Raw genomic sequence first — 16254 nt, 5'->3', positions numbered from 1 at the left:
CTGTCTGGAGAAAAAACAACAACAACAACAGCAACAACAACAAAACCAGAATGTTCTTGTCATGTGCTCATTGCATTTTCTTGATTTAATAAATTTCTTTCACTCTTTTGGTTCCTTCCCAATCTACAGTCGATGCTGCGAAAAGAAAAGCTGTGGAAACCGAAATGAGACTCCATCGGACCCGGTCATAATTGACAGGTAGGGGGAAAAAGTGATTTTTCAATCATTTGTGGTTCCTTTTCTTCATGAACCTTTTGAGTACTGATCCATGGAGCTTTGCTGTCAGGTTGGTTTCATGTTATTTCAAGACACTAAACTCATCCAACAAGGGCCTTCTCATGCTGGCCTTTCTTGCAAGAAGCTAGAATCTTCCTTTGGAACACGTTTCTCTAAACCTGTGGCGGAGTCTCTTCCAGGTGCACCAGCTTCAGCCTAAGAAGTAGTATGTGTGGTGCACGATATAAGCAATGCCGCCTCTCCTCTCGGGCAGGGTATGGTCTCAATCAGTTTTCTAGAAGAGGCAGTATGCCCCAAGTTAAGTGGTACCCACTTCATTATTCTCCATGATTGCTGTTTTGCTGGAAGGTTATCAACTTAGATTATGGTTTAAGGGGTATGACAAGCTCTCTGTTGCATTGAGGGAGATGCCTTTCCACTACAGAGGATTGCATTCTGGGTCCTATGTTGTATTCAGAATGGGAAAGATTCTTTGGGACAAGACACTAATTCACTGAAATGTGATTTAGGCATCCTCAGCTGTCTGTTTTTGTGATTGGAAACAGAACTTACAAACCAACGAAGAAATACCAAATTAACTTCCAGCAATCATGTAATTTTTAAGAAACCCCATATTCCCACCCCTAATTTTTTTCTCTTTCGTTAAAAAACGGAATAATTCCCTATTGCTTCTTTCTTTGGGTTTTCACATTTCTAGCCAGGTCCTGAAATGGATTGGAGAGACCACAGTCTCCAAAGTTGTTATTCCAATATTCCAATGAATTCTCAGTTGGGAGAATGGAACCTCTGGCATTCTTCCCAGAAAGCCTGCTTGCTTTCTTAGTGGAAAGTATAGCATAGCCTAGGAACTGAGGAGGCTGGAATTCTGATCTTGTCCTAGCTTCTGACCTTGGACAAAGCACTCAGCATCTCTGTTCTTCAATAATGTAATGATGGGTTAGGGAGTGCTGTCACTGCTGTAGGCTTCAAGAGGCTACTGAAATATCAATGGCAGCTTTGCAGTGTTCTCTGAGATGCTTGAAGAGGATGATAGGCAGATATAAAACGTTTGTTGGATATGTATAGTGTCTTTGCCACTTTAGAAGTTTCAAGTGAGCTGCATTTTAGGGAGCTACTGGGGTCGCTCTGGTCTTTTTGAAAGTACAGAGAAGCTTAAATACAGAGAGTTGCAAGGACTATTTGGAGTCAGTCATCTTCCTCATCTTATAGATGAAAAGTCTGAACCCTGAGTGGTGGCATGACTTGCTCGTGGTTGCGCAGCTGGTTGGGCAGAACTGGCATTAGAACATAGCTGTCCTTACTTCCAGGCTGGGTGCCATGGCTCATGCCTGTAATCCCAGCACTTTGGGAGACTGAGGTGGGCAGATCACTTGAGGTTGGAGGTTTATGACCAGCCTGGTCAGCACAATGGAACCCTGTCTTTACTAAAAATACAAAAATTAGTCAGGCATGGTGGCATATACCTGTAATCCCAGCTACTTGGGAGGCTGAGGCAGGAGAATTGCTTGGACCCAGGAGGCAGAGATTGCAGTGAGCCAAGATCATGCCACTGCACTCCAGCCTGGGTGACAGAGAGAGACAGTGAGACTCTGTTTCAAAAAAAAAAAAAAAAAAGAACACAGCTCAGCTGTCCTTACTTCCAGACTGTGCTCTCTCCATGGCCACAACCTCGTTCTCCCAGCACTTTTTCTGTACTGATGAGTTGGATCTGTTCATTTCTGTTTCCCAGGGATTCTCTGGGAGACTGGAGGCATATGAGAGCAGCCTAGACCCTGTCCTTTCCGGCCTGTGGACTAAGCTCACTAATCTTCATATAGTCTTTTCTACTATCTTTAGCTTCTCTTTTAAGAAGGTACTCTAATCTCATGACTGCTACATCCTTTTTCGCAATAAACACCCTGTAAACCAGCTTTAGAAATGTTTGCAAACCTGTAAATACTCACCTGAACCTTGCTTCTCATACGTACACACCTTAATGACTCTGCACTAAGCAGGAGCTCCTACTTTAAAGAACTACATCTAACTGCATTCACCGATAAAGTTGAATATGCTCATGTTTTCTTCCTATGTAATACACACACCACATGAACAAAAGAAAGTATCTTTGCATCTATAGAAAGAAAAGATTTTCATATTAGGTGCCTTCATAGTTTGTGCTAGCGTGCTTTAAATTCTTCTGAGAAAGTAGAAATTGTATCTTGGCTGTGGATTACGAGTTTTATGTGACTGTGGACTTTATTTTTACTATCCTATGCACAACGAAATAGCCCAGTGATGTCTCTGCATCACTCGATATATGCGTTATTTCCTAAATGTTGCATGTCAACACATGGAAACATACATACCAAAGGGTACTATAAATTGTCCAGTATCAGGTTTTAAGGACGCCCACTTTACTATCAACAGATGCATTTGTTTAGCTTGCTTATGGTAGGGCTTTTGTTTGAAGATAACTGTTCTCTCACTGAAACCTTGTCTTATCGCTCCTGAATGTCTTTTGGGTTTACCTTAGCCTTCTTGCCTTCATTTTCAGAAGTAAAATGGCATGAAGCAACCTGAGCACCATAGTGGGATCCCATCTTTACAGAAACTAAAAAGGTGAGCCAGGTGTGGTAGTGCACACCTGTGGCCCTAGCTACTCGGGAAGCTGAGGTAGGAGGATCACTTAGGCCCAGGAGGTGGAGGCTGCAGAGAACTGTGATCATGCCACTGCACTCCAGCCTGGATGACAGAGCGAGACCTGTCTCAATAAATAAATAAATAAATAAATAAATAAATAAATAAATAAATAAATTTAAAAAAAGAGATAAAAGGCATGAAGTCAGGTTTCCATTTGTTGAAGGTGGGAATGGTGTTCATAGTATCCACTGGTTTGGATCAGCCTTGCATCTGGTCTCTGCATCCATCTGCCAACTCAGTGAGTTCCCTCACAAGCCCCAAATGGGTGCAAAGTAGTCTATTTTGGATTTCCTCTGCGTAAATATAGAATTCTGTTCTTTGCCCTTGTTCCTATAATGCCAACTAATTATCTCCTCCCCCTTCTCACCTAACCTCACCAGATGCAGTTAATTTACACTGTCTGTCTTCGCATTTTCTCACACAACAGGCACGCTCCACTCTGGCTCAGAAGAAGTCTGTTTATTCCCTTGAAATGTGCATGTTCCGGGGAGAGGGAGAAGATGGTTCCCCAACTTTTCACCACCAAGGACCCCTTAAGCTTCCTCCTTGGTGAACACAGGGTTTTGCAGGCCTTTGCCTTCCAAACTACTATGGACAAGTAATAATGCAGTTATAATTCCATTTTTATTAATCAAAAACATATAACAAAATGGGAAGGAAAAACATCTCCTCTCAGAAATACCCTTGATACCATCAGTGGCCAATTAAGAGTTTTTGATTGGGGTGAGATAACCAGTGTAACCACACTGACTTGGGAGGCTTCCAGCTCAAACACAAAACAACTTGACTTTCTGGTGAGGCCATGTGACCATATCCCGGCAGCTCTTCTGTTTCCAATAGGCTGTTTGAAATATGAAAAATCACTTTGACTACTTTGTGGCCCTTTAATTAAAAACCACTGGAGTTTACAATAGGGGATCTCCCATTAAGGACTTAGTTCTCCATTTCTCAAGACTTAGCCCCAGACTTGGAGTTTTTTCCCCAATACTAAATTTATTTCCTGCCTTAATCTCTCTCTAGAAACATATTATTTTCTATTTTCAGTTTTTTGCTTTTTTTTTCCAGTATGCTTGTGTGAATTCTTGGGCAACTATGCCCCTCTCCAAAAGGCCAGGCCAAAACACAGTGCAGCAGGACTTGCTGCTGAATCAAGGGTCTCCTGATTAATTTTTAGTGTAGAAATCCAAAGTCCCCATTAGGGGAAAAAATCCCCAAAACAGAACAGAACAAAACAGAAACAATAATGAAACATCATCCTTACTGTGGTCTTCAGCTGACCTCTTGTCTATAAAGGCCTGTGTGGTAAATAAAAATAAAAGGCTCAAATGGATTTGCATTTGTGTTTCGGAGGGAAGCTCTAATTCAAACTTGGTTGTTGTGGACTGTGTTCTCTTCAGACTCTCTTCTCTATCTGGAAGGTTCTCTGATGATCCGGTGAGCCTCTGGGGGGCTCAGGATAATCTGGTGATCTGTGAGAAGAGGACTTTAGGGATACTCTGACTAATGTGGGAGAAGGAAGATGAGTCCCTGTTGTTCCTATCCTTGTCAACCCCATAAAAAGTCAGATGGATAGAGAGGGCAAGAATTTATTTGGAATCTTTGTAGGCTACCCATGTGTGTACTGGTAGGGTATTTTCTAGTAAATAAATAAAAAGGAAATCCAACCTATTTCTCACACACTAAATATCCCAGTCTTTTGTCCCTGGGCATTGGTCTCATATATTTCTGAGCTCTGTTCCCAGGAGGACCATTTTAAGCATTGATGTGTTTTTGTTTATTTTGTTTCTTGAGAAACCAACCAAACAACAGAATGACCTTCATTCAAAAGGTTTATTCAAAAAGATCTGAATAAACTGAGGTTTAGCTGCCCATGAAGGGATTTCCTGACACCATTTTCTTTTTCTTTTGAATTAATTATGGTAAAATGCATATAAAATTTACCATCAGTCATTTTAAGTGTGTAGTTCAGTGGCATTAAATACTTTCACATTGTTGTGCAACTGTCACCACCATTCATTTATATAATTCTTTTCATCTTGCAAAACTAAAACTCTGTACCCACTGAACAATTCCCCACTATCCCTCTCCTACCTGCCCCCACAAAAGCACATGGAAACCACCATTGTATTTAATGTCTCTATGAAGTTGACTACTCTAGACACCTCATGTAAATGGAACCAGGTAGTATTTATCTTTTGGTTTCTGGCTTATTTTACTCAGCATCACCTCAAAGGCTCTCCATGTTGTAGCATGTGTCAATATCCTTCTTTTGAAAGGCTGAATGATATTCCATTGTATGGATGAACCACATTTTGTCTATTCATTTGGCAATGGGTTGCTTTGACCTTTTGGCTACTGGAAATAATGTTGCTGTGGACACGAGTATCTGTTTGAGTCTCTGGGCTTTCAATTCTTTGGGGAATATATGCAGAAGTGGAATTGCTGGACTATGGTAATTACATTTTCATTTTCAAAAGGAACTTCCATATTGTTTTCTACAGCAGCTGTACTATTTTACACTGCCACCGGTGTAAAATACCACTGCTATTTTACATTGCTGCCAATGTAAAAGAGTACAGCTGCTGTAGAAAACAATATGGAAGTTCCTTATTGTTCTTCCATATTGTGCATAAGCACAAGCAAGGCTTCCAAATTCTCCATATCCTTACCAATACTTGCTTTTTAAAAAATTAAAAAAAAATTTTTTTGATAGTAGTCATCCTGACGGGTATGACTCTTGTTTTTAATGATGTTTTCCTCTTCCACCATCTTGGTGCGGGCATTGTCATCTGCTGGTCTCATCTTTGCTCCAGGCTTGTCTTTGGCCCTTCTCCTGCTGTCTCACACAGTCTCTTCCTGTCTCTCTCTGCTTCATGGAGTACCCTTGTTCTACTGAAGCATACGTTTGGGTCTACTTTCCCCTGGGGCGTACTTGTTCTTCCTCTCTCTCAAGTGTATTTCTTTACTCCAGTGAAGTGCGATTTGTGGGATGGAAACTTTTAGAGAATCACCGCAGAGATGGAATTTTGGTAGTAGTTGGAGGTGAGCTGCAGGTGAGATTTATATCTACAAGGTGACCTGTGTCTGCAAGGTGACCATTATCTCCCTTTCCTCCGAAATGGGCAAACCAGATATATCAATAGTGTTATCTCCTGAGTGAAGACTTCTGGCTCTGAGAAGGATAGATAAAACCAATAATAACGTTTTTATCTAACAGTTAATTGGCATTTATTGTATGTTGGGCATTGTGCTATGACATTTGTGCTAGTAAAATAATCTGAATTCTCAAGGTTGATGAAAGTCTCAACTTTGAAGAAAGGATCAGCCTTAAGGAGTTATGTCACTCAGCCAAGGTCACATAGTCAGTTTGCCTGTGAAAGTGGAATTTAGTCAATAGGTAGAAATTACAGAGAGGAAGATTTTGGTATAATAGGAAGAAAAACTGCAGAGTTAAGAGCTGTGAAGAAGGAAGGGCCTGGTGGGTGTGATCTGGAAGAACTGATAGGAACACTGGAGGGGGAATCTGTTATTGTAGAAGGAGTGGGCCCTGTTGGCCTCTGAAGTAGCATTTAACTTGAGATTGTGTGAGTCACATTCAGTGATGTGACAGATTTGACAGAATGTCAGTCCTCGGTGTGACTGAGGAGTGGGTAGTGCAGTGCAGTAAATAGGGCCTTGGATTTGGACCAGGAGACCTGTGTTGGGCCCCAGAACATTCACTAGTTAGCTGTCTAATGTTACAGAGGTTTCCACTGTAACCTCTGTTTCTCATTTGTGCCTCAGTTTCCCTATTTGTAAAATGAAGTGCCTTGGGTTCATGGTTGACTAATATATTATCTCCCAGTTCTACTTTCTCTGATTCTTGCTGAGGCCTCAAGTTTGGGGGTCAGGTGTGCTAATTCATCTCTGCTCCTCAATAATTTACTGGAGTTATTAATATATGTCTTCTCTGTCCAGACTCTTCATCTCCAGTATGGGAGAACCCAGCACTGTAAAGAGCCCACAGAAACCTGGCCTCAGGCTATTAAAAATTTTTTTTTTGAGACAGGGTCTTGCTCTGTTACCCAGGCTGGAATGCAGTGGTGCAGTCATAGCTCACTTCAGTCTCAAACTCCTGGGCTTATGTAATCCTCCCGCCTCATCCTCCCAAGTAGCTGGGATTACAGATGTGCCACGATGCCTGGCTATCTTTTAAATTTTATTTTTTTTATAGAGACAGGGTCGGTCTCTGTGCCCAATCTGGTCTCAGGAATTCCTGGCCTCAAATGATCCTACTACCTCAGCCTTCCAAAGTGTTGGGATTACTGGTGTGGGCCGCTGCACGCAATGTATTTTTTTTTTTTTAAGTGAAAATTTCATTCTCTCAGGGAGGGTTTAGATTTTCTCAATAAAAACCACAGATGATTTATCCAATGTGAATGCATCATTCTTTCATGATCTCATTCCGTTGTTTCCTAGCAAAACCATTGTTAGTTTCTTGGCCATTTCAGGGAATTACAGGTAAGATAAAGGACTCTGTAGCTGGGAAAGAGTGTCCCTATGGATTGAAGCTCTTCACTGGAGGACACTGGAGCCAAGTGGTAAAAAAGAAACAAAATTTTATTCGAGAAAATGACTCTCCTCCTCATGATTGCAGAGGTGGTGCTGGAAAGTTCACTCAAGTAATTGGGTTAGTGTTTAAGGATTACACTTATTCTGCTTGCCTGGCCAGCTTCCTGACACTGGAGCTTTAGGATTTGAGGCAAACTAGCTTAGTCGTGTATAAATGGGCTCGTTCCCTCATGTATTCACTTGCTAAGTCCTTGTGTTGTTCAGTCATCAGGCAAAAAATATTTGTGAATGGCAGTGAGAGATCAGGGAATACAACAGGCATGGTTCCCGCTCTTACGGAGCATACAGCATAATAAGTACCCAAATAAATACATGGAGCATACAGCGTAAATAAGCACCCAATAAATACACATTCACAAAATACAAAAAGTGCTCCGAAGACTAGGTCAATGGATGGTAGTTGGGTCCCAACATTCTTTTTCTGTGAATCCCCTTGTCCAGAACACAGATCTTGAATTTTTCCTCTTTTCTCCCTTTGCATACACTATTTTCACCTGGAATACCCACCCCAAGCACTCTGCCAATACAAATCCTATCCCTTTTTCAAGACCTAGTTTAGATTCTACTTCTTCAAAGATATTAATTCTTGCAGTGAAAGTCTTTTTCCTTGACCCTGATCACAAATACTTACTCTTGTTCAGGGGTATGGGCATTATTTATTTACTTTACCTGTTTTGTGCTTGCTTTACATTTCCAATTGTATTATAATTCTTAGATATCAGACATCACATGCCATTTAAATCTTGACACCAATATTTATTAGCTTTGTGATGGTGTTAATAATACCTCTCTCCTTGAGGAGTTGTGCTACATACATTAATGTAAGGTGCCCACATAGTGCATGATACAACAGATGCTTTAAAAAAAAGTCAGTGCAATTATCCTGTATCTCACGTTGCGTCTTTGCAGTGGCTTGGATGCTACAGACACTCCATAGATATTAATTCACAGATTAATCTCTGACTGCCAAGCATTGAAGAGTTTGGGTGATTAAGTCTACTGCCAGTTCATATAGGACCATTCCTGTGACTTCCTGCATTCTACAACCTCTTAGTGGTCTTATGTCCAGTGGCAGATAGGTACAGAACAGGCCCAAGAACAGGTATCTAGGGTTGTAAAGCAGAATGAAATTCTTACTTATATTTAGTAAATATTTATCAAAGGCCTATTGTGTCATGGACCTTGCAGGGGGTCTTAGGGATAATAATATTGAGTAAACAGAAACCTTTCCCATTAAGAGCTTGGGGTTTATATGGAAAAACAAAGGAGGTGCAGATATGAATATGATGCTATGCAAAATGCAAAAAGTACCATAAAAGAGATAAAAGGATAAGACTCTGGAAGATCTGAAGTGCGGAGATAATTTCCATTGTGGCAGAGATAGGTGGGGTGATGGCTATACCTTAAATATTTACAAATTGGGGCAGAATGGCCTTCTAGGAAGAAAGTGTGTTGGAAAAGGCACCTGAAAAGGAAAGAATTTCCTAAACCTGCACATAGTTTTAGAGGTACATGGGTACGTGTGAAGGGAGAAAGTAAGAGAATTTGGAGAGAGTATTTGGGCCCAGATTTTGGAGGACTTTATATGCCCATGCAAAAGTATTTTGACATTACTTTGTTGGTGATGGAAGATGTAGAAGGATTTTGAGTTGTGCCATTTCATGATCAGGCTGGTATTTTGGAGAGAGAACTTTGAAGATGGATTGGAAAATGGAGAATGAAGTAGGGGAGCCTGCTAGAAAGTTTTTTCCTTGCCAGATACTCTGGTATCAGTCACTGGAGGGAAAAGGTCCTTTTTCTCACCTCTTTACACCCTGCTTCCCCACCGCCGCCAGTACACTCACCACTCCAAAGCTTTTGCTGATGTTGCCACTTGTCCCCATGAGTACGCGTCTTCTTTGTTCACTGGGAAGCTCAGATTCGTTGCAGGGAACTGCTGTTATACCATCTGGCAATCTGTGAATTTTTTAGTAGCCTGGATGTTTGTGAGAAAGCAGAAACTCAGGCCAGAATCCAAACCATTTATAAGTAATTCTTTAGAAAAGAGGCAGAAAGATGAAAATCAACTCACCATGACTGGCATTCTCTCATTCAAAGCGCTTGCCCAAGACCTCTGGATCAATTCCCAGTGAAAATCCGAGGACCAATTGGATATATATCGTTACTAGAACAGATGATGCCATGCTTCAACTTCCAGCTTCTTCCTTATAAAATTGTGTGGTGTGATTAAATAGCAGATTTGCTAGGAAGTGGATAAGGCGAGGAGCAGAAGAACAGTACTCTAAAATTGTGCTGTGCTGTGCTGGAAATAAGAAGTAGGTATTTGTTTTTAGAAAAGGCATCTCTTTGCAAACTTATCCAGCTGGCTTTAGGAGGAACAAAGGTCCTGGAGCCTGGGAGAGATTAGGATAAGACTATATATTTACCCAAAGAGGACCTCCCAAAACCGCCGGTTATTATCTTTCTTCTTCTATTGGAGTTAACAGGGCTGGATAAGTTCTTTGGGTCTATTTTTGACCCAGATAAGAGACTGGCATGTCAATTGGTTGGGAAATGAGACCCGTATACCAAGGAGAGAAGGAAGTTATCCACAGATGATTCACAGATTTAGGATTCTACCCACTAGGGATTGACTAGATGATTTGTTTGCAAATTAGAATCTTGTCAGAATTGTTCTTTGTTGCTGTCTTCTACACATTGACCTAGAGTTGCAATCGGAGGGGACATTTGATCAGAAAGAGAAGTAGCTGAGTGATGAGAGGCTTCAAGCTTGTCAGCCAGCCTAGACCAAAGCTTATAAGGAGTCAGCATTTCATCATTCTGGACTGGGTCATTGATGAAATGGTTGTCCTCCAAGAAGTTTTGTTCTAAACTCAAAATTTCCAGTGAAGGCAAACTTTCCTGGTCCTCTCGAGACCACCAAGGAGCAGGAGCTGGTAAGAAATGCAGCCGCTGCCCCCATTTAAAAAGAGCCTTTGAGAGGGAAATAAGGGGAGAAATTCCTAACTCCACTGACGTGATGACAGAAATGGAGGAATTTGCAGAGATGGAACCAACACTTTGGGACTAGTATCTTAAAAAGTCGCTAAGTAGCCAGGACTTTTAAAACAGAGAACTCTCAAGATGGCAGTGAGATGAGGGCTGGGGCTATTTGTCTCTGAATGCTGCTACTTCCATGTAGACCCTCCAAAAAAGCCCCATGGTGGGTCTCTATGGAAATAAATGGTGAGCTGTTTTGGTGCTTTATGCACAATTGTTCAGGACGTTCTTCTAATTAATTGAAAGCCATGCGCACAATTTATTTTAGCTACAGACTGGAAATACTATCCCACATTACATAGTAGAAAACCCAATTGAAGATCAACAATTTCAGGAGCTGTGTAGCTGGTCAAAGACTCAGCTAGGATAAGAGACAAGGTCTCCAGCTCCCAGAACAAAACTGGGGTGGTCTCTGCAAGGAAAGGGACAAGAGAAACCGCGGGTTTCACATAGAATAAATTGTGGCTGAATTACAAAGCTTCTAACTGGACTGAAGGCTTGGAAGATTTACTGAAGGTTTGAGGATTCATTACCTTTCAAGCACATGGCTTGGGGCAAACTGATGGCATTTCACTTTACTACAATCAGTGATTTTGTGTGGATCCCATTTTTAACATGAAAAAAGTATTTTCTCACTTCAGAAGATACACACAGGAAATAGATTTCTTACGTGTGAGCTGAGGACTCAAAGTGGCTGTTGTTCTCATAGTAGATAATAACCACAGTAAAATTTGGCATCAGTACTGGTTTGCTTACTCCTCTGTCATTCATTCATTCATTTCTTGCCTTTCATTGAATCTAGAGTTGCCATATTTAGCAAGTAAAAACTAGGATGCTATTTAAATATAAATATCAGATACACATGAATGATTGTTTTAGTATGTATATCCAAGTTAAATTTGCATTTCAGATAAACAATGAATCATTTTTCAGCATAAATCTGTCCCATGCAATATTTGGGATATACTAATACAGAAAAATAATTCGTTGTTTATTTGAAATTTAAAATTAACTGAGCATCTTGTATTTTATCTGGCAAACCTATCTGAATCCTAGTTTCTTATGTGAGGAGTTGGAAAGCAATGGCCCTTTCTCAATGTGTGGAAGGGGAAGAGATGTTGTGTGGCCATAACTGACCTCGGCCAATCAGCATATGCTATGGTTCCTTTATTTTAGTGATTTTTAAATCTTTATCTGGGGCTCATAACCTTTGCCTTCTGATCCATGCAGAAGCTGATTCACACATAGGAGATTCATTTAAAAGGCAGACAGGTGAGCAGAACGCATTATTGGGATCCATCAGCATTTCCCTCTCTTCTTTGTCAGTTTCTCCTCACAGACTCACTCCTCATGTTCAGTCTCTTCCCTCCTTTTTTGTCACCTCTCAATGCCTTGGTCTCATGGCCTGTCTAGACCCTGCTTTATGGACTTGTCACCTCCCCTGGATTGCTTTTGCTTAGTGTCCACTGTCCAGCCCCTGTGCACTTTAATTCTGACTTCCCTAAAAGCCTTTGTTTAGCATTCCCCAAGTCTCCTTCTCCAGCGCTTTAAACATGTGGGATTGTTTAGGCTCGAGTGATAAATTGCACAGAGTTAAAGGTGAAGGAGAAGCTCCACTCTCCCTTCTTGGTTGTGGCTGACGCTTGAACAAGAGCCAGACTTTACTTCGATTTAACGCTAACAGTCTGCTTGATGCTTGCCCAAGCAAATATAGAGTGGCTAATGCATTTTATCCTCCAGCTGGCGAGGCACAGGATGAAGAGTAACCACCTTTTAGACCTGTATCTGGATAATGTAGTGAACTGAAGAAAAAAAATGTGACTTTGAAAATGTGATGTCATGTAGATTCAACCTACGTAGAAAAGGATGGCACAGTTAACCCTTCCCCTGCTTCCTTTACTTGCCTTTAATCCATCACCCTTGTCTCCATCCCCCTTTTTTTCCTTTACTTACCTTTCCTCTTCCTGCCTTCAATTTTTGGGCCTCCCTTGCTTTCTATCCATTGCCTTGCATTTCTAGTGGTGTCTAACCTTGATTCCTACTCAGGCAATCAGAAACATTTACCTTAGTGACTTGCACCCCAATGCCTTTCTCCTAAAGACCTCCCTTTCTTCTTTCCATTCCCTGTTGAAGAATAAAATGCTAGTTTCACTGTAGGTGTCCCGTTTATAACTCTGGGCTGGTGGTTTTCACTTCAAGTGGCGTCCATTGAGCTTGTAAATTGTATTGGATCAGTGAACCCATAATGAGACCTCCAAACCCAAACACTGAAAGTCTGCTGGGATTTTATTGTTCATAAAGCTTCTTCCCTGGGGAGGGATAGAGTCATTAGGTGTGCACTGTGTTTAATATTTGGTCATGACAGGAAGCAGTAATTTTCTATTTTTATGGTGGCTTCTGAGTTTTTAAAGCAATTGTCTAATTCCCATCACTGAGACGGAAAGCAAATTAGACAGTGAGGAAAGCCTGAGTGACGGTGGTTTGGGTTGGGGCACATCTTTCTTATCTTTCTCCATCCTGTGCCTGACCTGCTCCACCCCGATGGCCGGCACCTGCCTACACATGGGCCCACCTTATCTTTTGAGCCCCCTGAACTCTTCCTGTCAGGTAGAAACATTCCTTCTCTGCAGAGAAGGTGGAGCTGTGCCTTCCCACTTCTTAACCCCTGGGAAAGTAGGCAGTTATGAACGTGATGTCCATTCTGAAGATTTTCAACTTAATCCAGCTTAAAGGTAGCTCCAAGTTGCAGTGTAAGGTCTCCCTGCCTCTTGGGGTGGGAGATGGCTTTGGCTTAGAAACTTCTGAAACAGAGACAGATCAGTTGCTCTCAGAAACCAAGCACCCAGAGACGAGGAGAGAAAGAGCTGTTGGTGAGTTTGCGTGGTCACCATCAGTTGACCAGGCTGACCTTGATGCCAGAACAAGAGGTGGGAATTTCTGAGGGCATGGGCTCAGCTGCTGTCTACCCACATCTGTACAGGGCCATAACCAGCAGATGACCCTATAGGTCCTAGAGCCAATGATCTATTGGATTCTGGCTGCTGGCCTACCCTGACTGTGGGATTTGGAGTGCCATGGAACCAAGATTCTATGATGTAATTCCAAGGACAAGGAGGAAGAAGCAGAAGCCCAGTTGCTTGGATTGAGATCTATTCTGTCTGTAGAATATCTTGGTCTCTTCAGAGCGTTTTCCCTAGTAGAAAACTAACATTGAGGCTTCAGAGACCTGCTTCTTTGGGACGCCACAGCCAACCTTTTTTTTTTTTTTGAGTTTTACAGGCTCAGTGGGAACCAGCTGAGCAAAATTACCATGCTGGATCTGGCCCTTAAAGCTGTGGAACTAACTCTTAGCTGTTAATCAAATGGGATGACCTTGAGAAATACTTCCTAAAAGCTTCTTGGCATTTGATGCCTAAACTTGTTGAATATTAGAGAATTCCAGGGAAAGTTAAAAAACCTTGGCCTGAAGGCAGAAAGCCTGACCCAGGGAGTAAATGAAAGCCTCTCCTTTCCAAACTGAAAATCATGCATACCTATCTTCTGAAGTATGTTGTCTGCAAAGTGAGAGGATGCCTAATACCGTCCCAGTGTTTGGAGGTTCTTTGCCTTTTTTTTTTTTTTTAATTGCCATGGATCCCATTGATGGTCCAGTGACTCCTATGGACCCATAATACTAACGTGGCTTGTCTACATTTAAAATGGAAGGAAATGGTAAATGTTGGTTGGGGGTCAGTGAAGATAAGATGTAATGTTTATCCAAGTACATGGACCTCTTCACATTCCAAATGCCTGGGAAGTGCTACCAACCACACATCAGCACACGGTGCTCTTTTCCTTCCTATTCCATTCCCAGCCCTTTGTTTCTCTCTCACTTCTTTACAGTCTCTCTCCTCCCTTCCACTTACAGGCTTTTCTGTCCTTCCTTTCCTCTCATTTTATGTCTGTCTTTTTTTCTGTCTCTCCTCCCACTGGCTCCCATCTTCCCCTCCCTAAGTTATCCAGAGCTTCTAGGGGAGCCAACTGACAGCGTGTTTGTCAGCAACTTAGCCTTGGCTGTTCTGTGGCTCTCAATGGGCCATTTGTTTGCTCCTGCGAAGGGGGGATTAAAAAAAAAAAAAAACTTTTCCAACCTATGAGGTCCGTTGTCTCCCTAGGGATCCTTGTTTGAATCTTTGCTGTAAGATTTTCTTTTTTCCTTCTACGAAGTACCAAAGAAATAATTGCCTTATCGTTAACAAACAGAACCTGGCTCTTATCACCCCATACCCCAGAGCCTTGGTGTGAAAGTTGGGCCGTGCCAAGTGCATGCATTAACCTGATACGCGAAACCCCCTTTCAAAGCCAGTCCTTGGAGGATGCTCATTGAGGCCGTTTTTGTCGAGAGGTGGCACAGTGAAACCACTTATAGCTCTAGGTGCCAAAAGAGATTGGCTGGCGTTTACACCCCTGTTACAACAAAAAAGAGTGCATTTTTCTGGGAGGAACATTTTCAGATTGTTCTAATTGTCACTGGCAGTGAGCAATACTTGGAACTTGAGTCTTGCAGTGGCCTTGCTGGAGTTTCCAAGCATCCTTTGGCACAGGAGATTTTTTGGTTGTATGGGTATGCTGTGTCTGGTAAAAGCAAGCAGATTATAAAAAGGATGAGGCCTGGCTGCCCACGTGGCCCTATGGGAGGACGGAACATGCCCTGGAACTCAGACCCAACTGTCAGCACGGTTCTGCGTTTGTTTTGGGATCCCAGAGACCTCCTATGAGAGCTCATTTGCATCTAGAAACAGCCCCTTTGCTCTGACTTGTTCATGGTCTATTTTACCAAAAACAGGGATGTTCCTCTGGAAACGTTAGATTGTGGCATCTCACTTAGCTGCTTTCTTTCTCTTGCCATCTAGTCACAAAGCAACACAACTTCTGGGGTCTTTTGGGTGTTTAGACAGGGTGGGCACATGAGGGACCTGCAACATCTTCACTTTCAGGTCAACATGAATTGTGATCCTTTAAAAAAAGTTTTCCCTATTGGGTCTTTTTTGTTAAAATAGATAAGCGGACTGCATGGCAAAACACACGCGTAAAAGATATACAATGTTGTATAGTCATTGGATACTGACAATGAGTCTGGAAACATCCTAGGGGAAAGTTATGTTCGGGGTGGGGGGAGAAATCCTTCTCTTCAGCATTTCCCAGCATTCCTTCTAGACATCTGGTTCTCTCATTTTCTGACTTCTGCCTTTTAAAAAATATAACTCCACTATTGTCATTATTTTTTATTATTTTTAACCATTTAACTAAATGTGCTGAATAGTGATCCCACATGACATCTTGTCTAAAACTCATTTGACCTTCAAAAGTGATGACCTTAACCAATTTTTACTGGCAAGTGTCTTGACTTTATTACTCAGGAGACAGTTTATTTTTGTTCCTTAAAGAGAGAGCGAGCAAGAGAAAGTGAGCTTTTCTTGAGATCAAAAGGAGGGAAAGAGTGAGGAGGTTCTACCCACCCATCTCTCTACTGGGGCAACATTTTTCTCTTTCCCATCCTGTTTTATTATTATTCTCAGTGTCCTTATAAAAGCATAAATAAACAAGGTGAAATCTCACCCATGTCTCCTGTAGCCGCGTTTCCCTCTTAGAGCATTCAGGCCCTCCTCTGCACTTTGAAATTGGATTGCTGAGTTGGAGTATTGTCTA

The 16254-nt window shown here is 41.8% G+C and overlaps 1 protein-coding gene across 7 annotated transcripts in view; it reads left to right on the top strand.

The window, feature by feature from the left end:
- The window catches only part of EBF2 (EBF transcription factor 2), a 202060-nt gene that overhangs the window by 12060 nt on the left and 173746 nt on the right, over window positions 1–16254 (top strand). For 6 of the 7 annotated variants that reach the window (XM_023216867.3, XM_031935949.1, XM_023216868.2 and 3 more), the window contains exon 6: window positions 130–198. The exons of the other annotated variant lie outside the window; for it this stretch is intronic. In XM_023216867.3, coding sequence (XP_023072635.1) covers window positions 130–198 — 69 coding nt within the window. The remainder of the gene's footprint in view (window positions 1–129; window positions 199–16254) is intronic. 7 annotated transcript variants of the gene reach the window in all.

This window comes from Piliocolobus tephrosceles, chromosome 7, assembly GCF_002776525.5.
Source record: "Piliocolobus tephrosceles isolate RC106 chromosome 7, ASM277652v3, whole genome shotgun sequence".
Classification (NCBI taxonomy): Eukaryota; Metazoa; Chordata; class Mammalia; order Primates; family Cercopithecidae; genus Piliocolobus; species Piliocolobus tephrosceles.
The sequence above is the reverse complement of the archived record's forward strand: the minus strand, read 5'-3'. Positions and strand labels throughout refer to the sequence as shown.